At 42.7% G+C, this 27,783-nt stretch overlaps 1 protein-coding gene across 6 annotated transcripts in view; it reads left to right on the forward strand.

Annotated features, from left to right (window-relative positions):
* Nucleotides 1-4,008: 4,008 nt before the first annotated feature.
* Nucleotides 4,009-27,783, forward strand: part of Ppp4r4 (protein phosphatase 4, regulatory subunit 4) — a 90,893-nt gene continuing 67,118 nt past the window's right edge. For 2 of the 6 annotated variants that reach the window (NM_001414974.1, NM_001134632.2), the window contains exons 1-2: nucleotides 4,134-4,435; nucleotides 5,769-5,842. In NM_001414974.1, the coding sequence (NP_001401903.1) occupies nucleotides 4,313-4,435; nucleotides 5,769-5,842 (197 nt within the window). In that variant the 5' untranslated portion in view covers nucleotides 4,134-4,312. Of the gene's footprint in view, nucleotides 4,436-5,768; nucleotides 5,843-27,783 lie in introns of those variants that run through there. The other 4 variants (XM_063262336.1, XM_063262337.1, XM_063262338.1 and 1 more) reach the window with 4 other exon arrangements.

Raw genomic sequence — 27,783 nt, forward strand, 5'->3', positions numbered from 1 at the left:
TAATTCATTTGGTTTTGGGTGAGAAACGATTATTCTTTTGTTTTGCTTGTTTGCTTTTTTTGTTTGTTTTTGTTTTGAGAGAGTGAGAGAATCTCAGTATGTAGCTATATCCTAACCCTGATTGCCTCGTAACTGGGTATATAGACCAGGCTGGTTTCAAACTCACTGGGATCTGCCTTGTGAGTGCTGGGATTGAAGGCCTATGTCAGCACACCTAGCTACAATTCTTAAAAAGATTCCCCTTCAAATATACTCCCTGGACTAGTCAGGGTTCTTTAGGGTAACAGAACTATAGAATGAATCTGTATATATAGAAAAGGGATTTATTAGGATGACTTCCAGGCTGTGGTCCAGCTAATCCAACATTGGCTGCCTATGAACGAAAGGTCCAAAAATCAGTCATTGTTCAGCCCATGAGGCTGCATGCCTCAGCTGGTTATCAATATATGCTAAAATTTTGAGCTTCCTTCTTCTACGTCCTTATCTAGAATTCTAGGAAAAGTTGTGGCCCAGATTAGAGGTGGGTTTTCCAAGCTCATAGGATATGGATTAGAGATGTGTCTTCCTACCTCAAAGCTCTGGACTAGAAGCTTCCCGGTTGAAGTTAGGTAAAAACCCTTCACAGGTCTGCCCCTTTATTTTTGAGTTTTAGTTAATTCTAGCCATTGTTAACTTGACAACTAAGAATATCCATCATACATCTAAACCTTCATGTATTTGGCTATTTCAAAAGAAACATCCTCATTAGTTGTAGGGTAGCAAGGACAGAATGAATAGGCACCAAAGGATCGGAAAAGCTATTTATGGTGTTTAAAACTAACGAATCATTATTTGGAACATAAGAAAGTCCTACAATTTACTTAGAAAGGTAATAGGAAAGCAGAAAAACCAGGCAAAGGACATAAATAGGCATGTCTCAGAAGGGGAAAATCTTAGCGGTTAAATATGTAGAAAGTGGTCAGCACATCAACTCATCAAGAAAAACACAAGCCAATGAAAGCGACATTCCTCTCTAACACAAACCAGCCCTCAGGTAATAGCATGTGTCAGCATGTGGCCTGAGGACATAGGAATGTATTCTTCATTTATGCACCACTGGTTAGACTGTAAGTGGATAAAAACCATCTGAGACAATCGCCGGACAGTGAAGGCAAGCCCTAGAGACTTTAGGACCCAGCCATTTCTCGCTGAAGGTCTTCAAGGAGCAGGCCTATCTAATGCCCACCCTAGCACTGTCTGTGTTCATTTTTGAGGACTTGATGATAGTGTTGAGCATACAACTTGTGATGGTTTGAATAGGTATGGCCCCCATAGACAGGGTTTGATTGCTTGGTCACAGGGAATGGTACTATTAGGAGGTGTGGCCTTGTTGGTGTAGGTGTGGCCTTGTTAGAGGAAGTATATCACTCGAGGGGCAGACTTTGAGATCTCCTATGTTCAAGCTATGCCCAGTGTGGTACAGTCAGTCTCCTGCTGCCTATAATCAAGTTGTAGACCTCTCAGCTCCTTCTCCAGTACCACATCTGCTTGCCTGCTGCCATGTTTTTCACCATAATGATAACAGACTAACCTCTGAAACTGTAAGCCAGCCTTAGTTAAATATCTTCCTTTCTAAGAGTTGCCATGATCATGGTGTTTCTTTACAGCAATAAAACCCTAACTAAGACAGAAACAGAGTTGATCAGTGGCAGGGTTAATGTCTTACTGGTGTACAGAGCCACGTGACAAGCTACAGCCCTGTTATAGGTCATATCTTAAATCTCCCCCAAAGGCCATGTCTTAAAAACTTGGTTAGCAGACATGGTGCTATCTGGAGATGTCAGGAACAAGTTAGGTCACTGAGGGTATGCTCTTGGGACCTCTGGGCAACCCACCCTTTCTGTGGTCATGAGGTAAACCGTGTTCTGTCACAAGTTCCCATCATGATGGGCTGCCATAGCTGTGTTCACTGAAATTGGGCCAAACGACTATGGACATAAAATTAGGAATCATGAGCCAAATGATTCTTTCTTTTTTACACTGATTCTGTCCAGTATCTTGGCACAGTGATGGGAAACTAATACAACTTCTGAACTATTAAACCAAGGAAAAATTAAGCAACAGAATGCATTCTTACCATACCACCACTCGTTGTTTAAATAAAAGCAAACACACGAACCAAAAACATTGATTTATTTTGAGATGTGTACATATACTCATATACTGGGGCATATTTTAAACACAAGGAAGTGTGTGTGAGTAAGTGGGGTGAGAGCATGGACTATAGGCAGATCCATGCTGACCCATGAGGTGGAGAGCATGAATAGCATAACTTACTCTTCTTCCCTTCTATTCCTATGTGTATATCCCTGTGTGCACTCGTGTGTGTGTGAGCGTGCATGCTCACAAGTACACATGCATGTGTTGTATACAAGAAATAGGAAGGAAAGGCCATGACTGCTACTAAGTATGGTGGAAGAGAAAGTTTATGCTAGCTCTGTAGGAGAGCATGGCCAGAGGCAGGGACCTTGGGGGACAGTCCAGAGTGGACATGAGCAAGTGGAGCTGTGCCATGTGAGGAGAAGGGAGAGGGGTTGGGGGAAGGGAAGACGGAACCAGGTACAGCTGCCAGGAGGTCAAACATACAAATAGGGAGGGTAACTAAGATTTCTGGATTATATAGGGAAAAGCCTCTGGGGGAAGGGCAGGCAGCCCCTGGGCTGGAGATTTCAGGGTAGAGGGTGGGTTATGCCAGCCATACCCTCTAACAGGTAGGAAATGAGGGATGCTGGGAGAACTTGGTGGCCAGGTCCACTTGGATATGTCAAATTCGCACCTTAGCCATTTGTCCTGGCTTTGAGAGCTAACAGTTTGTTTCGTGAGGAAGCGAGAGGAAGCTCTCCAGTGTCTTGTCCTGATTTTCTCTGTCAAGATAGGGTCTCACACTGAAGCTGAAGGCAGATTGCAAGCTCCTAGGATCCTTTGTCTCCAGCCCCTCATGTGGGGTTACAGGCTCATGCTGGCTCTTTTTTAAATGTGGGTACTGGGATCTGAATTCATTTCTTACTCTGAGTCATCTCTTCTGTTGTGCGTGCGTGTGTGTGTGTGTGTGTGTGTGTGTGTGTGTGTATGTGTGTGTGTGCATGTAAGATGTAGTGAGTGTGAAGGGGTCATAGGACAACTTGGAGGACTCAATTCTTTCCTTTCACTAAATGTGTCCAATGGATGGACTGGCAACAAGTTCCTTTACCTACTGAGCCATCTTGAATATGAATACACACACACACACACACACACACACACACACACACACACACACATATATATATATATATATATATATATATATATATATATATAGTCTTATAGTTTCAGAAGGTTACTAGTCACCACGTGAGTGCTAGGTATTGAACCTGTGTCCTCTGGAAGAGGAGCCAGTGTTTTTAACAACTGGGCCATCTCTCCAACTCTTCCTGCCTTATTTTGACTAGAACCATATCTAAGTGAGTCGAGTCAACTGCTCCACCAAAGTCTTTCATGTCTTTCTACCAACTGTGCTAAGCACTACCTCCCAGTCCTCTAAAAAGAGCTGCACTCATCATGGGTCCACGTTTTCCTCTTCCTCCAACACAGCACTGCAGGACTGTATTCCCATACACCTGTCTCCTGTCCTCAGGCACACACTAAGCACTAACCGGCTTGATTTGGTCACTTGAGGGTTCCCTAGGCCGGGAGTTGAGTTAGCAGAAGGTTGTCTGCAAATGCGGCAGGCCAGCAGAGCAGAGCAGCCATCAAATGACCAGAAAGTTACTCACACAGGTGCAAGAGAGTCCAGCACACCGCACACTTCCCCCGCTTCACTCTCATTGGCTCAGCCTGCCCGCGCCCATTTCCCGCCCCCAGCCCGCCTCCTGGTCGCCTGGGTGACGCGAAGAACTTTGCGCACGCGCCGAGGGGCGGGGCTCGCCCTATAGGGGCGGGACGAGGGACCGGGGAGCCGAACCCGGGCGCGTCGTTGCGCGGCAGTTGCGTCCTACCGCGCGCAAAGCCCCCGGGCGGAGTGGGGGCGGGGCCGAGGCGGCCGCTGAGGTGGCTCCCTGTTCTGGCCCCGCCCCCTCCGCGCGCCCCGCCCCCTCAACCCGCCCCGCCCCCTCGGTGCGCTGCGCTCCGGCTCCCGCCGCGCTCGTGCTCTCGCCGCCTGCGGCCTCTTGCTCTGCTTCCCCGCGGCCGAGAGCGGGACCAGAGAGTCCTTCTGGTGGGCGGCGCGGGGCTGCGCGCGTCCGGCATCCCGGGGCCGCTCGGGCCGTCCGGCGAGGGAGCCCCTCGGCGGTCCATGCATCCGCCGCCGCCCGACGCCGGCGTCGCGATGGATTTCGGGCAGAACAGCCTGTTCGGCTACATGGAGGACCTGCAGGAACTCACCATCATCGAGAGGCCGGTCCGCCGGAGCCTCAAGGTGCGCGGGACCGAGAGACGCTACCCCTCAGGGCTGCCCGCCCGTCCGACTGCCCTTCGGCGCTCCAGCACCAGTCGCCGTTGTCACCGCAGCCGCTTCCGAGCTTCATTCCCTGCCAAGGGTCGGCCTGTCCCTGACCCCCGACTGGAACCTGTCCCTTACCTGACTAGAGCTAGCCCTGTCTCCTGACTGAGGCTAGTCCCTTCCTCTGACTGGAGCCAGCTGGGTCCCTTGACTACGGCCATCCCTTCTCCGAACTGAAATCAGTCTGCCCCTGACTGGACTCAGCCGGGTCCCCCGACTTAGTCCCCGACTGCGGCCAGCCCTGCGCCCCACCCCGCTCTGGCCTCCCCCACGAACGGCCAAGCCGCTGTTCTCAGGGCCAGCCTCCGCAGCCGGCTTCTCAGCCGGTGGTGCCGTCCCAGGTTCTGGTCGCTGGTCCATCCTTGGTTTCACACAGCCTTAGTTCCATCTTTCGCCCGGACGTCTCAGGTCCCATCCTTTCACGGTCCTCCCCCACACCTCTGCATAAGATCAAGCTTGAGTCTCCCTGTGCAGCATGGCCTCCCTCACCTCCCAAGGAGAGGCACCCTTCCCAGAGTCGTCCTAGTTCAGGGTTTCAAAGCCTCTCTCAACCCTTTTCTCCCATCCTGAGTCACCATGCATCCTTTTCCACCAAGCCCCCCAGGAGTGAAGGCAGGACCCTGCTCCCCAGCCCCCTTGAGGGGAGTCAACCTTCTGCTTGTCCCCGAACTCCACTAGATCCCCGACCTCGCAGAGTCATTCTTCTAGACTTTTGAGGCTCCAACCCTCACCCTCACAGATAGCAGACCTAGTTTTTTGGTCGGTCCTCTTCCCTACCTTTCTAGCTAGTCGCTTATTACGTTTCTAGAACCTTTGGTTCCCTTTCAGACTGAATTCATTCGGTTCCCAACAGGAACTACAAAGCTTGTCCGTTTCTGTCCCATTCAGCCCCCTTTCAAAGCATCTCTTGGTGTGGAAAATGCTGTAGCGGTTTGGGGAATTGTGTTGGAGATAAAAAAAAAAAAAAGTGAATATATAGGTATATATGTTCACACGTGATATGTATGCATATGAAGTTGATTCCATTGAGGTCCTACAGTCTGTACCTTAGAAGAGTAAAGATAGTCCCCGTACCCCCACCCTCAGCACCCAACTGGAGATCTGTGTTTGATTTAGTGTAGAAGACTCATAAGATTAGTTGTCTTTGCTGTCATTGTGAAGCCTTTTCACTGATAGGGTCGTCAAGGGTCTTTGGGAGGCAGCAGTGACCAAATGCTTGTGTGCCTAATTTGCATTTTATACTTGACAGACACCAGAAGAAATAGAAAGATTGACTGTTGATGAAGACCTCAGTGATATTGACAGGGCTGTTTATCTGCTCAGGTATGTCTCGGTCTTCCTTTCAAAGTGCTGCCCTTTGCCTATTGGGCAAACACGAACTGTTTCTGAAATGTCAAGTTTCAATTGCTGACGGTATTTAGATCGACTGTTCCCCTCCACCAGAGTACATCTGCGTGCATCGCAATTATGTTATGAATTTCATTAGGTTTGGGCTTATGAATCTGAGAACTGAAATCAAATAACATATCTAATTTAAAGAACATTGCCCTGGAGGAGGGACTGGAGAACAGCAGTGGTTTGAATTGAATCACATCCTTTTGAAATTACTCTCCAACTTGCTCAGTAAGGATAGAGAAGATTTAAGGGTACCCAGTGATTAATTTTTAAGTTTATTGTTGAGAATGAATATTGTATGCAGTACTATATAGAAAAAATTTCAAAAATATGAATTTTTGCTCAGAATATAGTTTATATTGCTTTTACCACGTGAGATTTATATTGCTTGCAAGCTTTTTTTTTAAAAATTGAGTCTACTCTCTTAAGTTTCAGACCATCTCATAGGATCCACAGAATAGCTTAAGACAAATGGTTATGCATATGCTTCTGATGATTCTACGTTATACCAGTCACAAAGGTCTCCATTTGGATGCTGGGCGTGGGGGGGGGCAGCTGTTTTTACCCTCCTAACTTAAAGACCTTAAATACCTTGCTAGAATCAACTTTATGTGCGGATATGTATGTGTATGTATACACAGTAATACAAATGTTTTGAATCATTTTAAAAGGTAAATATATTGATGAAAATCTTCAGAAATAGAAAATTTCACAGGCATTTTGTATATATTTAAGAATTCTTTTTATCTGGATATGTATGGTCTCTCTCTCTCTCTCTATATATATATATATACACACACACACACACACACATATATATACATACATATATGTATATATATATATATTTTTTTTCTTTTGGTAAATTAGTCTTCACTGTTTGGAATCAGATTTTGAAGACTGGTGTTACCTCCTACAGTGTCTGTCTCCTTTGCTTAGGTCTGCTTTACTAGCTTCAGCTGCTGTCTATCTTCTTATTCTGTTCTTGATTATAGATTATAGATCATATTTCTGGTTTCATGGTATTCATTGAATGATTACATAAAAAAATTCCTTCTTTACGATTCTTCGGCCTCTTCCTCAAATTCAGTGCCTTGTCTATGTTAAGCAAAGTGTTTACCACTAGGTTATCCTCAGCCTCTCTTCAGGACTTTTCTTAATTATTCTTTATCTAACTGGTGGCACCTTGAATTTCTCTTCTCACCGTGTATCAATGTACTTTCCATTTGGACCCTGTTGATCATGGTCTTCAGCAATTATACCAAACCAAACCCAAACCAAACAGATAAACCAACAGATAAACAAGCAAAACAAAGTGAAGGTGGGCTTGGTGGGTACACCTGTTATCCCAAAGCTGATGCAGAAGAATTGCTGGGAGTTCAGAGACAGCCTGGGCTACATAGGAAATACCAAGGCAGCCAGTGCTTCATAGTGAGACCTGTCCTGCCGATTGGCTTTCATCATAAATCTTCTGCAAATGAACAGACAGTTGAAGAATACTGGATAAGTTTCTCTTGATATGGAGCAGTTAATGATGAGAAAGCAAGTCCTGCTATCCCTACGGCGTGCTTTGTTTTCTTGTCGTGCAAACCCTGGCTTAGTGTCAGGAAACAGAGAGTCTTGCTCTACTTAAGCTGACAGCAGACACCTCATTCTAGATGTCATTGATAACCCTCCCCTCCCCCCCCTTTTTTTTAAAGGTTTTCACTTTGCTTTTACTGTTGGTTAGAGACAACTAAGTTGTTTTTCTTTTATACAGATATCGAATGTATGTTCCCCTTAGTTCTAGAACTTTACAAAGGCCGGGTTAACCTTCCCTCCCACCCCACCTACTCTTCAGAGAAGAGAGTTTAAAAAGAGATCCCTCTCCTTTAGTTTCTTCCGATTTACCTACCTGTAAGGAGGCTCTTGTGCGTGGGTTAGCCTGCTAAATTCTCCTTTTGTATTGCTGCCCTCTTCCCACCTCCTGGGGGCAGGAGTTCCTCTTTCTAGCTGGTCTCTAGAGGGATTATGGCAGGATTGCCAGAAGGATTCTTTCTTCTCCAGGATTCAGGGGAGGAGACTGGGTTGTCTTATAGATATATTCACAGTCTTCGTTAAAGTTTCCTTTTTATCTGCTCTCTTAGAGTGAGCCTCTTATTTTAAATAATTTATTCCTTTAAAAACTAGTTCTCAATATTCTAGAGCCTAATAGGGACTTCTGTCTTTTTCCTGTGTAGGTGAATTTCAGGTTCAATTTTGAGCGCTTTACCTGTCGTTGTGTTGGACATGTGTATTTTCTACGTTTGTGTGTTAGATTTTGGTTCTTTAGTTCTCTTACTGTGTGAAAACTATTAGAACCCTTTAAAATATGGATGTTTTTCCTGTATGTGTGTCTGGGCACCATGTGCAGTCAGTGCCTGAAGAAGGCATTGAATCCCTTGGAACTGGAGCCCCAGTTCTCTGGAAAAACAGGAAATACTCTTATCCACGGAGCCATCTTTCATCCTCCAATTCTTGGAATATTAATAATACTACATTATAATTCAGCCAAATGTATTAGCATCGGTAGGCAAAGCTTTACATTAATGGAGGTTCTCATAGCACTTCAGTCGAATCCACTATCCAATGACGAATGAATACACTGTCTTTTACTTTGGCCTGTAAGCATGACAGGTCAGTTATCATTGTCATTTTAGCAGAAAGTTTAGAACATTACAATGCTTGAAGATTTAACACAGATGACTCTGAGTCTTTCATAAACATGATGCTGGTAGACCCATCTGTGGCGTTTAGCACCAAAGCAAAACAGCTTTCTCAATAGTCACGGCTTGCGTCTCAGTCAAACTCAGATCACAGCATCTTTCTCCTGTTCTCTCTCTTCTGTGTGATTTTGGCATGTATTTTAGGAATGTGCTCAAAAATTTGTGAATAATTTTATTGGAGAAGAGTCTTTAGTATGCATATTGTATTTTCACTAAGTAAACTCTCACTCACATACCTCTAATTGTTTTCTAGATAACCCCAGACCTTTAAGGCATTTAAAATGCTTGGCCGGTGTGACTCCTTTGGCTGTGTATTGTGGTAATCTTGGTCGTTCCTCACTTTTTAAAATGGCTTTACCGAACTGTGTTTCTTGTTTCAGATGCTTTCTTTTAAAGCGAATAGTTAGCATTTTTCTTGTATTCACAGAACTGTGCGTCTAACGGCACTATCAATTTTGAACATTTTTGTCTCCCCATAAGGCTTGTAGCTACATCTCATGTCTGGGTCCTTCCAGCTTTGGGGAGCCACTTGCTCTCTGTCCCCATGGACCTGCTTCTTCTGGCATTCCTAGAAATGGAATGGCACATGATGTACCATCTGCATTTCACTTCTTTTACTTAGAAAAATATACCCAAGGTTCGTGATAGATCATCATTACTGCATTTCTTTTTATTGATAAATAGTGTTCTATTGCATGTGCATATGGTAGTTCCCTGCTATCTACAGGGCATATGCTTCGGAACCCCTTACTGGATGCTGAAACTGCAGAATACTGAGTCCTGATAGTTAACACATCTTCCATGGTTACTAGGCATATAACATGCTAGAACTCTTGTAGTTTGAGATTAGACAGCAAAATAAGCTCAAATCTCATTTTCTTTATTTACCATTTTATAGAACTTTCTTTTCTACCTTATGTTTTAGCAATTTTAGTATACAGCTTTTCTTTTTCTTTCTTTTTTTTTTTTTGGTTCTTTTTTTCGGAGCTGGGGACCGAACCCAGGGCCTTGCACTTCCTAGGCAAGCGCTCTACCACTGAGCTAAATCCCCAACCCTCTTTTCTTTTGTCTTCTTGTTGAGAAGTTCATCTTCTCCCTTAAAGGAAGCACTTCATGGCTTCTTTCTGGCATATCCAAATTGCCAATGCTTTGGCCATTACTAAAACACACACACACACACACACACACACACACACACACACACACACACACACACACGTGTACTGGAGGGCATTTCAAAAAGAGAAGTTGAATCATTCTTGCAGAAATGTCATGTGATTTACAATTTATGAATATTTTATTTCTAGAATCTTCCATTTGATAACTTGATAGTATTGAGAGTGAATAACAAAATCCAGAAAGAAATATCTTGGGTAAGGAGGGACTATTGTACCACATGTTTTCTTGATTTGTTCATCAGTGGATGGACATTTGAGCTGTTTCTACTTGGGTCAGGACCTTTTGGAACAGTAATGCTGGTTACTGTCGCTTAGATCCATGTGCCTTTCCTTTGTCAGACCTGTCTAACATTGACCATCCCAGGATCCAGACACAATCTTGCACCTAGTTTGAGGCCTTCCCTGTTGCCGAAGTGGCTCTCAACTCCCCTACAGTTTTAGTGCCAGCATCCCTGAAGAGAGACGGTATGCCTTCACACTCCTTAACTTGTGCACATTGTTTCTGACAGATCTCATACTTTTGAAGGACAGGCCGTGTTCTGTTTTTCGCTCTTTCTTATTTGTGCTCTGATATGAATATATGCACCTCCTAACACAAGGACGAGTATTTAAGACGACTAAAACCCTAGAGGGGATTGAGCAACTTGTGATTGTGATTGTGATTGTGTGTGTGTGTGTGTGTGTGTAATGGGCAGTAGGATCAGCATATATACTACTCTATATTGATTACTTTTGTATTTATACTAGGGTTTTAGATCTCTGATGCTTTTCATTTGTAAAGTGGAAATATTCCCGTTTCTCAGAAAATTGAATTAGGGGAGCACCAGGCACTGGGATGCCCAGTTAACTCTAGCCTCTGTCTCTGTTTTCTGCTCACCCTGTTTCCCCACCACTCAGAGGCTTCAAAGTCTTGAAGAGGATAGTGCTGTTGCTTTTTCTTAATAATTTAATGAAGTATAAATAGTCGTCAACTGCAATTTGTAACAGATACCTGTTAGCTTCCTTTGCTGATAGTACTTACTCAGAGACCAGACCCCATGAAAGCATTTTCAACTGAGTGACTGTTAGATTGGCTTGCAGATTTATAGATATTTTGCAAATGATGCCCTGTCTTAGCATTGCGCTATTGATATCTTGTATTGAACGTGGTCACTGGATAGAGCACCTAGCCCATCTTGTTGTGTTGCTTACTTTTAAAGTCTCTGCAAAGTATTTTCCACTTTGCGCTGTGAGTTTTCAAACATTTTGTACTCTAGCTTGAACCAAGGAGGTTCAAGGGCAATGAACGCAGGGCAGTAAGTTGTGGTTCCCAGTAAGAACTCCACCTCACTCTGTGTTCAAGACCCCAGTGTAGGCAGGGCAGCACCAATGACGTGCTTTCTCTCATCTAGTTTGGATATCTATTTTACTCAATACCTGTTCTTGATATCTGAAAGTAAACATTGTATAAAACTCCACTGCATGCTTGTGTTTTAAAGAGCTTCCCCTCCCTTACATAGCTCTGATTTTCACTATTGTTGTGGCTTCTGGTTTTGAGACCTTCTGCTTTTTAGTGCTGTTTTTGGGACTTATGGTCCCATGCTGAAATCCTACAGTGCAGTTTGTTCTTTCTACCCTCTAAATACTTAAAGTAAAATTAATGAATTTGGGATCTAATTTAAAGATGTGTGTGTGTGTGTGTGTGTGTGTGTGTGTGTGTGTGTGTGTGTTTCGTCCTCTAAAGCAAGCTTTGAATATACACAGAAATGTTCACAGGTCATAAATATATAGCTTCTTGAACTTTCATAAATGTCAAGGAGTTAAGGAACTAGCATCTGTATCAAGAAAGAGAACATTATTTATTGAGTTAGCCAGTAGCCTTCCGTGTACTCATTCCATTCCCCTCCCTCTCTGTGTGTGTGTGTGTGTGCGCGCATGTGTGCGTGTGTGTCTGGTCTCCTTTGCTCAACATTACATAGAGCTTTAATCATATTGATTCAAGAAGCAATAGATAGTTTGTTAGTAGTCTGTTTTCATTGCTGTATGGTATTCTTATAAGAGCAATCACAACTAGGATGCCCGTGGTGGATGTTTACCTGGCTTCTAGTTTGGGGTTTTTATGCAGAATGCTGCTGTAAGCATTATATACCAATGTGTTAGTAAATAGATGTTTCTTTTCTAGAAATAGAATTAATTGGTAGCATACTCCAATGTCCAGCTTGAAAGAGCTGTGTAATGGTCTCTGAAGTGCTGTTATCAGTCTCTCTTTCTGTCAGCAGTGTATAAGTGTCCCAGTCTGCATATTTTTAGGGAACAAAAATGACAAGCTTTCTAGCACAGCAGCAACGACCTGTCAAGTTAACAGCTTTGGATGTTTCTGTCCTTTGTCCTGACTTTCTCATATCTGCCAGCTTCTCTTCTTTCCCTACAGGAGAGTTTCTGTATGCTCTTAAACCTGGTGTCTGTTCTGCCTAGGCTGTGGTTAGAAGGGTTCAATCTCCTTTCCTTGTCTTCTGTTCTGAGGACAACCACAGCAGGCATCTGCTTTCTTTTTTCTTATATAATGAAACTTCAGGTTATAGGACATGAGATGCTTTGTGTATTTGTTTCAGAAAGAGAAGCAAAGTGAGTGTTGGAGTTCTTTGCTTTTTTTCTGAAAGTTCCACTCCAGGTCCCCATACTTTGAATGGTTCCAAGAAGTTCTATTTTTAAAAGTGCTGAGGTTATATCCGCTGTGAAATTGATGTCCAGCTCATTTGCCCTTTTACCTAGAAGTTTTAGGACTGCATATTCATTGTTTGGCTAGGACCATTGTTTTCTGTATTAAGAAAGAATTATAGGTGGAGCTCAGCTGCTTGTCTTCCACCATTGCTAAGGGCAAGCGATTTTAGTTCCTGGCAAACCGTGAGTTCCCTGTATTGGAAAAGTTCTAGGTCTCCGAATATAAGAGGCTTGAAGAGAATTTTTCATCCCCTTTCCTGGTCTTCTGTTCTGAGGACAACCACGGGAGGCATCTGCTTCCTTTTTTCCTACATACTGAAGCTTCAGGAAGTGCTCTCTGTGAATCAGAAAACAGAGCAGTCTCATGGGATCTGCCTGAAAAGCTTAAAAATAAAAAATGGACTATTTTCATCATTGTAAAAGTGACCCATATAATGTCATTGGGAGGGCCTGGAGTTTAAAAGCATGATGCTACTATGAGAGGCCTGGGTGAGTTTTCATCTTGTAACTACTGCTATTTGGTTACTCATTAAAATACTTAAAATTTCTGTAATAAAACATCATTGAATTATTTAAAATAAAGATTTTATACATTTGAATACTGCATAGGCTAAGTCATATAATGTAGCTGTAATAAATATATGTAAGTTTTACATACATGTATTTATTTTCACTCCATACATACCTTTCAGGTATAGGTAAGGATTGAATTTTATCCTAAGAGTAACCTATTGGGTTTCCAGTGAACATTTGGAATTGTGTTCTTTAGCTTGAAGCCCTAAGTTGAAATTAATAGTGGTTTCTTAGTGTTTACATCAAGAATTAGCATTTACTATAATAAGTGATAAAAATCATAGTTGTCATCAAATTGGGGCTAAATGAAGGCAGTGAAACCATTGAACACTCTAGTAATCATTGAAATCTGTTCATCTTTGACATGGACATTAAGTTAGTACAGAATCTTTCATGGCCCATGCTGGCCACCAGAAGTAGGAGTCAGGGAAAAATTGCTGAGCTCAGGTTTTCATAGTCTCTCTCTTTCTGCCTTATCCTTCTATGACTGGTGTATGGTAATTCTATCAGAATTGTTGGATGACTTATGTCTGCCCTTGTCGATCATGTGCCTCATGATGTGAGCTTCCTCCAATCAGAGATGTTAATAAGGGGAACAGATTATAGAGTAGCTAGTAGTCAGTTTATAACGAATCTTAGAAATTTAAATGGAAATGTACCAAATATTTATCAAGCATTCCATGCCAGGCTCCTCTTAAGAAAAGAATGGGGTGTACTACCGTACCTGTGTTCAGGGAAGTCATGGTTTAGGAAGCAAACAGATTTTACAGATTTTTTAATGACATAGTAGTCATCCTGATTCACAAGTATTTTATCGAGTTAGTACTATGTGGAGACTGAGGCTCACTCATTCACTGTGATAGAACTCGGATAGGCTGTGTTCCTTCTCTGAGCCCAAGCGCAGTCTAATTCTCAGACCAGAATACACCTATTCTAAGTAGCAATACGAATACCTTTGTTGTAGGATAGGAGAAAAGATTAGAGGAAATATATGTGTACGTGGCACTGGCTTGATACAGAATTGTGTGTTCAGTAAAAGGTGATTTTTTTTACTGTCTTTTTTTTTTCTTTTTTTCGGAGCTGGGGACTGAACCCAGGGCCTTGTGCTTGCTAGGCAAGCGCTCTACCACTGAGCTAAATCCCCAACCCCTTTTTTACTGTCTTTTAAATCACCTGTTTTCAGGGCACAACATACTTCTTTTACTTTTGATGTAGAGGAAAATTTCCATGCAAAACCATTATGTAGTGAGACTTTTTTTCTCTGGATTTCTAAGTTGCACTATCCATCCCTCCTACAATTTTATGAAAATTACTATATTGTGATATACTTCAAATAAGTTAAACATACAGTTTGATGATTTTGAAAAGTAGATCACAGCAGCAGACTGAGACAGAAGCAGATACTTCTACCCACACAATAGACAGAAGCTGGGGACCCCAGTGTTTGAATTAGGGAAAGGGCAGAAGAAGCTGAGGAGGAGGGTGATCCCATAGGAAGACCAGCAGTTTCAACCAACCTGGACCCCGAGATCTCTCAGTCACTGAGCCACCAACCAGGCAGCATACACCAGCTGGTTCTTGGCCTCAGACACATACACAGCAGAGGACTGCCTGGTCTGGCCTCCATGAGAGAAGATGCACCTAACCCTTGACAGACTTGAGGCCCCAGGGAATGGGGGGATCTGGTGTGGGGTATGCGGGGCATAGAGGTATGGGGACATCCATTTGGAGACAGGGGAGGAGGAATGGGATGAGGAACTGTTGGAGGACTGAACAGGAGGGGCACAATGGCTAAACTGTAAAAAAAGATTAATAATAATAATTAAAAGAAAGAAAGAAAGAAAGAAAGAAGAGTAGGTCCCTGTACGACCAGCATTTCAGTCAGCATATAGACCATGCACACTGGTGTCCTTTCTCAGTTAATCCCTTCCCCGACCTAGGCAGCCATTGATGGTTTTTATGACTGGTGATCAGCCTTACTTGTTCTAGAATGTGCACATGTGTTTTCGTAGCTCTTGGGTAAGTACTTTAGAATGGAATGCCATGAGTCATTGGAAGTATATATTTTTCATTTTTATAGCTTTATTGAGATGTAATTGACATCCAGTAAGCTATACGTATTTCCAGAGAGGAATCCCGTGAGTATTTACTTTATCCTTTCTACCTGTGTCGCAGTGCTACCTCCGACTCAGGACAATTGTGGACCTGGTTTCTATTACTATAGGTTGGTTTTCAGTGTAAGGGATTTAAGAGCAGAGTGAGTTCTTGGTAGCATACAGATGTTTATAGATTTAAGTATAAGAAACCCTGACAGAGTGAAAACTATCACAGACGTTCTTAACCTCTTTGAGATTTTTATTTTAAGGCATGGGCATTTTGCCTGCATGTGTGTCTGTGAACTATGTTCAGTTTAAGGGACATGAATAGTGAAGATGACGTTCTTTTTTGGTACAGTTTTATTCAGTATAATTTTGTTGAAATTCGTGCATGATTATCCCACTTTATGGATGGGAGATATTTTGTTTATCTACTTATCAGTTGCTGAACATTCGGGTGGTTTTGGGTAGTTTGGGAAATTTGTGTAGCTTTTGAGTATTGAAAATTAGGTGACTGTAAACATTAATTTACAAATCTTTATGTGAACTGAGTGTGGTAGCACATGCTGTGGTCCTACCATGCAGTAGGTAAAAACAGGAGGGAGGTTCAGGAGTTCAAGGACAGCCTCAACTACATAGTGAATTTGAGGTTAGGTTGAAATACATGAGACTCTGTTTCGAGTGTGTGTGTGTGTGTGTGTGTGTGTGTGTGTGTGTGTGTGTATGTGCACGCGCGCGCACGCGTGCTTTCCTTGCTCACTATTAAACGTTCAGAAGTATGTGGTGTGATGTGGTTGTGGTAGCACATGCCTTTAATCCCAGCATTTGGGAGGCAGAGACAGGTTGATCTCTGTGAGTTAGAGGCCAGCCTGGTCGATAAAGCGAGTTCTAGAAGTGGACTCTGACCAGGTTGAATGCAGGATCTACATTTACATTTTATGAAATAGCCAAAGGCTCTATTTGATGTCACTCTGTATGAGCAGACTCTTACATTTAAGCCATGCTAGTGTGTGTGTAATGGTATTTCATTATATTCATTACATGATATTTCATTTAGTCCTAGTTTGGGTTTGCCAATGGCCAGTGGAGGTCATGTTTGTTTATGAAGCAGCCATGAGCAGTCTTTCTTGGTGATGTGTCTGAGTCTTCGCTCATTGTTGGATAGCCTTTCCAAATACTTTCTTCCAGGTGGTGGCTTATCTTTGGAAAAGAAAAACCTTTTAATTTTGATGAGACATGGTTAATTGATGTTTTTCCTTCATAGTTAGTACTTTCTATGTCTTATTTATAGGGGGTCTTTGCCTAACAGGTCGCCAAGATATTTTTACTTTTTTTTTTTTTTTTAAGTTTTTAAGAGTTTAGCTTTTGCATTTTAGATCTATGCTCCATTTTCAGTTAGAGTTTGTAAATGCTACAAGTAAGGACAGGTCTCAATGTTTCTTCAATATGGCCTAAGTAAAGGGCAGTTTGCTATTGTAAAATCAGGTAATTGGCTTATGTTCTGTCATCCAAGCCTTTCAGCTGCTGTGTCTGAGAGAACCTGTCCTTTTGTTTCGGAGATGAGATTGAACAGCAGTTTCACATTTCAACCACTAGGTGTTGCTAGTAGAGACCATTGTGGGGTAAAACTTTAAGATGGTTAGCCTCAGAGCCAAAGGGCAAGCCTCAACCTACACAGAGAACTATAGGCACCTGAGGAAGGCTGGGAGCAGCAGAGGTGGTTTTCCCCAGGGAAGAGCACGACAGTGGGTTGTCCAGTGCCATATTGTCAACCCTGAAAAGACATACAAATGACGTGGTGTGGACTGAGCAGGTTATGTTTAGGAATACATACACAGAATGTGCAAGGACAATCAATGAAAAAAGAGGCCGTGGATTTCAAGGAGAATGGGAAGGGGCATAAGGGAGGGTTTGGAGGGAGGAAAAGGGAGAAATGTTTTAATTATAATTTCAAAAATAAAATAAAAAGGTCATGTTTAAGGTCGTTATTCATAACTCAGAAAGTGGCTGTGCTTCATTATGGATTGGATTATGGAATATAATCAAACCACAGATATATCATTTTACTAACCTGGAAAAAATAGCTTTTGAAGTTAAAAATTTTAAATTCTTTCTAAAGAGTTTTACAAATTGTAGCTGCATTTTTTTTTTAGCAGTATTTGGGGCAGAATGAGTTCTAGGTAGCATACAGATGTTTATAGATTTAAGCGTAAAATTGAGACTGCATTTTGCCTGCATGTATGTCTGTGAAATATGTGCATACCTGGTACCTTAGAGGCCAGAAGAGGGCATTTGATGTCCAAGAACTGGAGTTACAGATGGTTGTGAGCTGTGTGTGAGTGCTAGGAATTGAACCTAGGCCCTCTGAAAGAACAGTCAATACTTGTAACCACCAAGCCAGCTCTCCAGCCCTTCACTGAAGTCCTTCTGTAATGTGCTATAAACTGGATTTGCTTTAAAGTGACATTGGAAGATCTCTAATTACTGTTTATAAAGTATGTTCACTTATTACAAATGCCTACTGCTGTGATGAAACCCCAGGACCAAAAGCAGCTTGGGGATGAAAGGGTTTATTTCACTCCCATTTCCATAGAATAGGTCATCATTAAAAACACTGAGGGCAGGACCTCCGGCAGAGCAACAACAGCTCTGAGGCAGGAGCTGGTGCAGAGAGCCTGCAGTAGATGCTGCTTGTTGGCTTGCTTCCCCTGGCTTGCTCAGCCTTCTTTCTTTTAGAACCCAGGACCACCAGCCCAGGGATGGCCCCACCCACAGTGGGCTGGGCTCTCCTCCATCAATCATGGATTAAGAAAATGTCCTATACCCAGATCTTATGGAGGCATTTTCTCAATTGAGGGTCCCTCCTTTCAGATAAATCTTAGCTCAGAGGTTCTCAACCTTCCTAATGCTGAAACCCTTTAATATAGTTCCTCATGTTGTGTGAGCCCCAGCCATAAAATTATTTTCATTTTTATTTAATAACTGTAATTTTGCTACTGTTATGAATCATAATGTAAGTATCTGTTTTCTGATGCTCTTAGGTGACCTGTGTGAAAGGATTGTTCAGCCTCCTGTCCCAATTAGCTAGCACAAAACTATGATTTATATTTGCTTGAAAACTGGATAGTTTCAAAGAGGAAAAGGATTCGCCGAAAGGGTGGCTTGGTCACACTGTGGGGGAAGATGCCTCTTGTTATGCCTGTGATGATGGAAGGAGATGGCTTTCAATATGCATGCTCAGGAGATCCAACATATCATGACGGTGTGTCAGATGCTTCTGGACTTCATTTGTTAATGCCTTTTTAGGACCTTTCTCTATTCTCTGTGTCCATATATGTGTATGTATGTGTGCATGCATGTGGAGGCAGAGGTTGAGGGTATCTTTCTTAATTTTTTTTCCATCTTAGTTTTTGAGATAGAGTCTCTCACTAAACACAGAGCTTGTAGATTTGGCTGGACTGAGCATGAGCCCCAGACTTTCCCGTACCCACTTCCCCAGACATGTGCTGCTGGTCCCAGCTTTTATGTGGTCTGAGGCCAAACTCACATCCTCTTGCTTGCAAGCAAGCACTTTCCCAACTTAGCCATCTCCCAGCTCCTGGACTCTTCATCCATGTTAAGGAGAGCCATGGCCTGTAGTTCTCCCTTCTTGTGATCTTGGCCTACGTGTGTGCTGTAACATTCAGAAAGTATGTTGAGATGGGGCTCCTACTTCTGGATGCAGTTTTATAGAAATGGTGCTCTTGCCTCAAATGTAGATTTTATAAATTAAGCCACCTAGTGGTGAAATGTTTTGAAAGTTCTTAGTAAAACCTCTAGACGGCTCAAATAGATGTAGGACTGTTTGCACCATCTGTTTCTTCTTCAGTGGACTTTGGTAGTTTGTTAAGTTCTTACTGTACTTTGTCTGAGTTATGAGAATTGGGTTATGCTCTGCTGGTGTCCGTATTGCTCTCTCAGGGTTTGTGACCTGTACAGCAGTCTCTATGGTTTCTGTGATTGGTGCTTTTCCTTGGTCAGTTTAGCTGTGGCTGTATCAACCAGCTTTTGACTTGACAGCCATTCTAATGAAGACTTTGTTGTTCTCAGCCTTACTGACTTTGGCTCTACTTTCTGCTATTTCTTTCCTTCTCCTTGCTTTGTATTTAGTTTTTTTTTTCTTTTCTGTCCCTTATAAAAATTAAGATGGCTGCAGAAATAGACCATGTGATCTTACTGGACCACTGTCATATGTGTGGTCCCTTGGTAGCACAAAGGTCTTTATGCAACTCTACTGAATCCTTGCTACAGAACATCTGTGAGCTAATAGATATGCTAATTAGTCTTTTCTGGTAACCACTGCACAGTGTGTATAGTTCTCAAAGCATCCTGATGACTACGTGTGTGTGTGTGTGTGTGTGTCTGCATGTGCGTGTGCGTGTGATTGTAAGTTGTCAATTTACCTTACAAAAGGTAAGACCTCACTGTGTTTTATGTCTTGAATATATATAAATTTTGTCAGTTATGCCTCAGTGAAGCTTAAAATCCCCTTTTTATACGTTACCTTTAATGCTAGTACTTTATATATTATTAAAAGAAATGGCAGAATTACCTAAAATACTTATTTACTATGAGGAACAGCAAGAGGAAAATTGACTCTCTTAAGGAAAATATGCACGTGTGAAATGAAGTGAAGAGTTACTTGGGAACTCACGTAAGGTCCTAGAGGACCAATACATAACTGTTTAATCGGGTTCTTGCTTTATGGAGATTTTTCTTTTACCCCGATAGTTGGATGGCTTTGAACGAGTATCCTGGTTGCTTTCTTTATTGTCACAAAGTGAAGGTCATGAGGGAGGTTCTTTGTATTTCTAAGTCCTTGTTTAACTCCCACATTCTATCCTGTCCTGCTGTATCCTGTCTTTCGTGTTACAGATGGCTGGCTGAAAGGCTCTTTGGTCTCTTTGGGTAGATATCAGGAGTAGGTGAGAGGAGCGGCGCCCATAGTGTGACATCCTGAGCTCTTGAGCTCCAGAGGCTTGCTGGCCAGGCTTGTGAACCTAGAAGCCATAGCCCTCTGGCCTTGAGAACTAGGGACTCATGGCTCCAAGTTTTCTAGACCAGAAAGGCTTGTTTTAGCTTGGTGCCCAGGTCAGTGGCTTACTGCTTTGGGCTGTGAGTGCCTGTGGCTTCTTGTACCCACCTGCTGGTCTTGCAGCCTTTGAGCTTGGGGTGCTGTTGTGTCTTTGCTTCTTAACCCTTGGCACGATGGATGCTCTTTCAGCAACTGTCTGCGTTCTGCGGTCTCTCTCATTCTGCAGTCCTTCATTATCGCATTCCTTAGTCTGGAACTCCTAAGCCACCTTCTAAGTGCCGAATGAACAAGTCACTCTGCAGCAAGTTTTAGTTGCTGCTACAGGGTTCTTGGGGCTGAAAGCTCAAGGTTTCATCCATTTTTGGTATTACCTGCTCAGTCTGTTCTACCTGTAGTAAAAACTTTAACCAGGCAGTAAAAGTCCATTTGGGACAAACCTTTCTTGGAGTCCAGTGCTGCAGTGCAGAGGGCAGTGCAGCAGAGAGAAGCCACTGGAGTCATTCTGCAGAGTTAAAAGCAGCATGCTGTGGACAGTCACAGGGGCCTGGCATGCTTGTGAGCAACCATTCACCAATCACAGTCTTACTTCACTGTGCCTGCTTTCCCTGTACTCCAACCACAGGCCTTTCGATGGGTCAGTGAGGAGGTGCTCCCTTCCAAGACATCCCACCTGAGGTTAGCTGCAGGGTGGAGTAAGTCACCTCTTTCGCTGAGCCTTACGGCCACTGGATGTTGTCTGGAGTGCTTGTTCCTGAGGAAAGCCTCCTGAAACAGAAGTGAGGACTGTAGCAAAGCTGAGGTGTTCCTCACAGTTGGAGTGGGGTCTCCTCAGGGCAGTCATAGTGTTCAAAGCCCTCTTTTGGCACTGCACACATGCATAGAAAACATATATATAAAATAAAAATTAAAAAAAAAAACCTTGGAAAAAGCATTGAAAGAGGCTTACAATAGTGACTGTATGAAACTGACATTCTTTTAAAAGTCAGCCTATGTTGATTTTACCAAATGAGGGGTTTTCTGTACATGGATAGAATGTACTTTTATATTTTCCTGTTACTTTTTCTTGTCCTGTCCCCGCTTTGTCCATGCATATCCCTAATAACATTACTCTTATTTTCAGGTGTTCCCATCTCCTAGATTCCATATGAGAGACACTTGCAGAACTTTTTATTTCACTAAGAGGATGATTTCTCGTTCCTTCAGTTTTCCTGAAAACAACATACTTTCATCTTTCTTTGTCTTTGTGTGTGTGTGTGTGTGTGTGTGTGTGTGTGTGTATCATACAAACATAAACACATGTACATGCACACATGCATAGGTTTCATTCTCATTCACTGAAGGGAGCCTAGGCTGAGTCTGTAACTCGGGCATTGTTAGCAGTGCATCCTTAACTATAGGTTTGCTGGTCTCCACAGTAGCTGACTTTGATTCTTTTGGGTATCTGCACAGTAAAGGGAATTCACATTCTTTACAGTCTAAAGTGAAGGCTTGGGTCCCTTTGTGTCTCTTCTCCTGATGGGAGAAGGAGTCAGTGTTCCACACAGCTTTTGCACACTCACTTAGTTGACTCAAGATCCCTTTATGTGTTATAACTGATTTGTTTGTCCTTCATTTCTTCCAACTCAGAGTCTTACTTCCCAGCCATATGAAGAGGCAGGGAGTGTTGTGTGTTATTGGACTCTCTGTGTGGCTCATGCTGTTCACTCTGGAGTTTGGTCATTGTTTCCATGGTATTGTCTCCAAATCTGGACTGTAGGTAGCTGCCCCTGACTTTTTCCCCCTGAGCGTCAGGTCGAGCTACTTCTACAAGATGTCTCCTTTAGAATATCTTGTTGGCCTTTCAAATGTGAAATTGCATTCACCACTTTTTAATCTAAATATGTTCATTTGTTATTGAAGCCCGACTACCCTTTTAAATCATTTCAATTGTGTGCTCTTCCTTTCCCATCAGTCCTCTGAAGTGCCAGCCACTAATTGCTGCCTGACAAAGTCTATTATTAGATTGTGCTGGAGGATTGAGAACAGTGCCTGGTGCCCAGCAGTTCTGGATAAATATTTCCTGCAGGATTGACCCCGTCAGTCTACTTGTCTTCTGAAGGCTGGGTAATTGGGTCTTCTCCTTTTCCTGCAGTAGCTGCTTATCACACCTTTCCTCTGATGCCAGGCTTCACAAGTGTTGTTTGCCATTTCATTTTCCCTTCTGAGTGTCTCTCTTAAATCATCTTGGATAATCTATCCCTCCTGCTGTGCCGTGACGTATCAAAACTATGTTTTAGATGCATTTTGAAAGGATTTTCTTTCCAAAGTTTTTAGTTAATGGGGAAATCATACAGTTGTTTTAAAAGCCTAACAGAGAACGAGCTTCCAGAAACCTTTGTATTTTGCAGACCTTTGTGCCTTTCAGCACTACCACTTGCTCAGGGTGAAAGCAGTCCTCCATGACTTCCCATCAGTCTGCAGAACCCATAGAACTTTTATCCTCATTATTAATCTTTTCTGCCTGTGTGCTCACCAACAGGAATGCATTTTAAATTGTGATTGGCTATATACGAGTGCATGTTTGTGTGTGTGATTATCAATACATACATACATATATATGTAACAAAAATTTAATAGTACTTATTTTATGTCTATGTCTATATATTTGGTTGTGAGCCTAGCCTTTAACGGCTGAGCCATCTCTCCAGCCCTTATGTCTATGTCTAATAAAACATCAATGCTAACACCAAAAATAATCTTACCATGGAATTATAAAACGGAAAAAATCAAAGTAAATTACACAAAAATAAAATTTAATGATACGTCAGGTGTGCTGGGTATCTAGTTCGACTCCAGGGCAAGTAGAGATTTTGTCCTGCTGTGGAGTGCTGTGAGGTTTCTTATGAAGTGTGAGGAGAGGGAAGCTAACTCCAAGATGTATGTTTAAGAGTCAGAGATCTGTTTGTACCTCTGTAAAAAGAGGAAGATAGAGAAGCAGCTCAATTTTAGGTAGTTGGAGGCCTTCCCACAACCAGAGGCTGTTTAATGTTTAGTAAAGCTGAGGGTTTTGGCTCTTTACAGCAAACACCCCCCCGCCCCCAGCCACAAACATAGCATTTTGATAGTAGAGGGCACATATCAGGACTCACAGTAAAGTAGTTTTTACAAGCATTGATGCTATCAAACAAGCATCTGACAACTCTTGTGGCAGTTTCAACATAGAGATTTCCTTTTTCAGTGGCAATGAGGATCAAACTCAGTGCTAGGCAAGTCCTTCCCATTGAACTATGTCTCCAGCCCAGAGAACTCCCTCCCTCCCTCCCTCCCTCCCTCCCTCCCTCCCTCCCTCCCTCCCTTCTTTTTTTTAATGTTGACTGTTAATCTGTCTCTTGTTATGGCACTGTGATCTGAGGAGATTTGCTAAGTATTATGGACTTAGAAATTGTAGGATGAAATCCTTCTGTAATTTTTACTAATTGATAACTTTGAGCAAGCCATTGTTTCCTCCCTGGGTCTCAGTTTACTCAATTTTAAGCTATAGAAATATATTTCTTCTATAATATAAAGATTAATGAAATACTGTATGGATTGTGCTTTGCCTCATGTAGTAAGCGAGGCCCTCCGTGTTAATTTTTTTACACTTGCATTAGTTTTCTTAAAAGATGTATGATGGTGATTATAAGCAGGTTTGATGGTTCTCTGACTTTATAAATCTTCTAAAACAATGTTTTGAAGATTTAATGTTGATTTTGATGAATAAAGAAATAAATAACTATATGGAGTATAGTTATTGTTATGATCACAAAGCAAGGCCTGTTTGGCACCCACTTCTTCATAAATTCAAACACAGTGTCAATGATTTCTGTGCTGTGTTTGATCTTGAGTGAGAGAGAGCCACTTGCAAGGTCCCCTTGGCTCTGTAGGGAGCACAGGCCATTTAAACCCCAAGCATTGTCAATCAAATAGTACTAGTGAGGTTCTCAGATGCAGTAGTGACAGGTCGGCCTATCTTTTGTGGGTACCATCTACTGCACTTCTCTCTCTTTAGTAACTGGTTAGGATTAAGGAAACTATGTAGACTGTTCAGGCCAGGACAGGAGAGGACTTTATGCTATGTAGCTCATCTTCCTATCATGGGAACCCGTCTTCTTGCTGAATTTTGAGCTTTTAGATGGTTGGAGCAAGGTCCTAGAGTAGTCACAATATTTTAAGGATATAGATTCACTGTAATTGCTGTCGATCAAACCCAGGGTTCCTTATGTGCTAGGCAAACAATCTGCCATTGAGCTACATCCCTATCTCTTTCTTGGCCTTTTGTCACTTGATGGGATTGGACAAGGGTTTCATAAACTAGAGCACGTAGCCTCATTTTGAGAGACTAGAGAGTCTTTTTCAATTTCCCTCCTCTCTCCCTTCCCCCCTCCCTCCTTCCCTTCGCCCCTTGTCTTTCTTGATAGAGTCTCATTGTATAGCCCAGGCTAGCCCTGAACTTCTATCCTTCTCATTCTCTCTGTTGCTTGAGGTTATAGGTATGTGCTACCATGTCCTGCTCTCCTCTCTCAGACATACACATCAACCTTCCTTCCTTGACTGTCTCAAATTGATTATCACTTTGTGTATTGTTCCATAGGAGTGGGCTGCATAGCTTAGGTTAGGAGCCAGAGTGGATGAGTACAGTGGCAGGAAAGGCTTGATCCCGGTTATCCATTTAGTTTGTATTAGTTACTTTTCTTGTGGCTCCGACAAATGCCTCATAGAAGTGACTCAGTGAAGGGAGAATTTGACTCATGGTTCACAGGGATGATGGAGGAGTAGAGTAGGGCGGCTTCATGCGTGGGTGGGAGAACTTGTGCCATGCTATGCCACAGTAGCAGATGTGAGCAGAGGTAGCTAGACCAGAATTTAGAATACTGGCCCCTAGTGTTCCACATCTGCCAACATGGCTCCATTTCCTAAGTGTTCTGAGACCTCCCCAAATAGCATCCCATCTGGGACCAGGGGTCCCAACATGAGATGGTGTACATCCACACATTCAAACACAGCAGAGGCTGTGTAGTGTGTAGTGTACAGTGTATAGTATAGTGATTGACAGCGTATATTTTGAGTTGTACAGGATGGATCACTTTAGACCCTTTATCTTTCTAAAGAGAAAATAGGATGTAGCCGGTGATAGTATCTAACTAATTGTTGAGAGAATTAGCCACTGTGCAGTAAGTCAGATGTTTATTAGCACAGGCCTGGCATGTAGTATACAAGACATTATTTTATCTTGTTATGGGGGGGCAAAGAAATAATGATTTGGTGAAAGTGTAACTGACATAGTTATGAGGGTAAGGTTGGCACAGAAGAAAGAAAACCAGGGGGAATGTTAATGTTAGAAACTGGAGAGTCCAGAGCTGAGGGACTGGGATTGTAGTGAGAGTGGAACTGGTTTCATTCTTGGAAAAAATGCAAAGTCAAGGGTTCTGGTCAGCAAGGGAGCTCACAGAGTTTAAGGTTCTGGACGTGGTAAAAAGATCCAGCCTTTGACAACAGACGTGGAAGGCTGGCGTGAAGTAGAGGTAAATAAAGGTTTACCGTGTGCCTGTGTGCCAGGTGTGGAAAGTACAAGATCTGGGCCGAACACCCTAGAGGAGAGGAGGTTGGAAACGGCCAGTTGGTCCCTGTCCCCTGAATGGTGTTTACTGTCACAGCAGAGGGAGTGGCAGCAGTGACAACCAAACTTTATCATAGTAACAGATGCCTGGCTTAATGTATCATCGAAAAGGCATTTTAAAATAGGTGTATCTCCCAGGGGAAAGCAAATAATTAGTAACACTAATTGAGAATTTGAAAGCTAGCTGTCCTAAATCCATTTATTTAGTTTTATATTTTCTCCTCTTCCTTTTTTTAACCTTTGGTGTACAAGTGAGATGATTAACCCAGTTCTTTTCAGTGGTTGAGAAACGGCTTGCTGTGTGGCTTTAGAGTGAATCGTTTGCACCGTGTTTCTGAGTGAGTGAGCATCCTAAAGAGAAGCATGCCAGGAGACTAGCCAGAAGGAGCCATGGGGCAACCCAGGAGTATTCTTCATGCCTGGCTTTCAATAGAAAGCTGGAGGTTTTGAAGTCTTAGAAATGTAATTTGTTTAAATAAAAAGGGTAAGAATAATCAGATAACTATTTAAAGATTGCATATGTGCATTAAGTAACTTTTTTCATAGAATATTGTTCTGGGTCCCTTCCACTCAGTGGTGGTAGTACAGATAAGTATTAACCACACGTGATTGTTATGTTTATCCTGACTGTGACCAAAGTCAGCAGAGGGTAATCAAAGGCTCACAGCCTTGAAAAATTCCAGTTCAGCTTTCCACTTTAGCAGACAGGTCTACTGTTCTTTATGTCTCTTTTGTCCTATTGGCAACCCTTTTCCAGATTGTTCCTCACACTTTCCTCTAATGTGCATTTAATCAGAGTGACTTAACTATGGTTGTTATTGCTGTGATGAAACACCATAACCAAAGCAACCGGGGAGGAAAGGGTTTATTCAGCTTATACCTCCAATCACATAAAAGGAAGTCAAGAGAGGAACTCAAGCAGGGCAGGAGCCTGGAGGCAGGCACTGGATGGAGAGGCTATGAATGAATGCTGCTTACTGGCTTGCTCCTCATGGCTTGCTCAGCCTGCTTTCTTATAGAGCCCAGGACCACCAGCCCAGGGATGGTAGCATCTGAAATGTGGTGGGTGCTTCCTGATCAATCAGTCATTAATTAAGAAAGTGCCCTAAGGCTTGCTTACAGCTGGATCTTATGGAGGTCTTTTCTCAATAGGGGCTCAGTCCTTTCAGATACTTAGTTTGTGTATCAAGTTGACGTAAAAGTAGCCAGCAGAGACTGTAGTCCCTCTGCTTGTGCTGCTGTTGGTTGTGCTCCTTGTTATGACATCATTTCTCAGGACAGATGAGGTGGTGGTGGTGGGGGACTTGTACTGGATAGGCTTCTTCACCGGGCAAACAGCTGTGCTTATGGCTCATTTCACTCAGTCTACAAGTTGTGGTGACTCGGCAGGTGTCTACCTTCCGGTCCTAGGTGGTTTGCTCTGATAAACATCATAGTCAAAAGTATCCAGGGAGGAAAAGCCTTTTAGTCCATTTTGCAGGGAAGTCAGGGCAAGAGCATAGAGGCAGAAGCTGAAGCAGAGGCCATGGAGGGATGCTGCTTACTGGACTGCTCCTCATGGCTTCCCCAGCCTGCCCAGGGGCGGCACCTTTCTAGTGATCCTGACCCTGTTATCTCAGTCATTAACTGAGAAAACATCCCACAGACTTGCCTACAGGCAACCCGATGGAGACATTTCCTCATTTGAGGATCTTTTCCTCAGACAATTCTAGTTTGACAAAAAACTAACCAATACACTTTCTAGAATTAATTTTTTATTTAAAGAAAGATCTACCATGGTGGCTCCCAAGGTCCAGACCACAGCAGCAGAATCACTGGGCACCTGAGGGAAATCAAACCCTTAGGCTTCAGCAAATCTATGAAACCAGA

Source organism: Rattus norvegicus, chromosome 6 (assembly GCF_036323735.1).
Source record: "Rattus norvegicus strain BN/NHsdMcwi chromosome 6, GRCr8, whole genome shotgun sequence".
Lineage (NCBI taxonomy): Eukaryota > Metazoa > Chordata > Mammalia > Rodentia > Muridae > Rattus > Rattus norvegicus.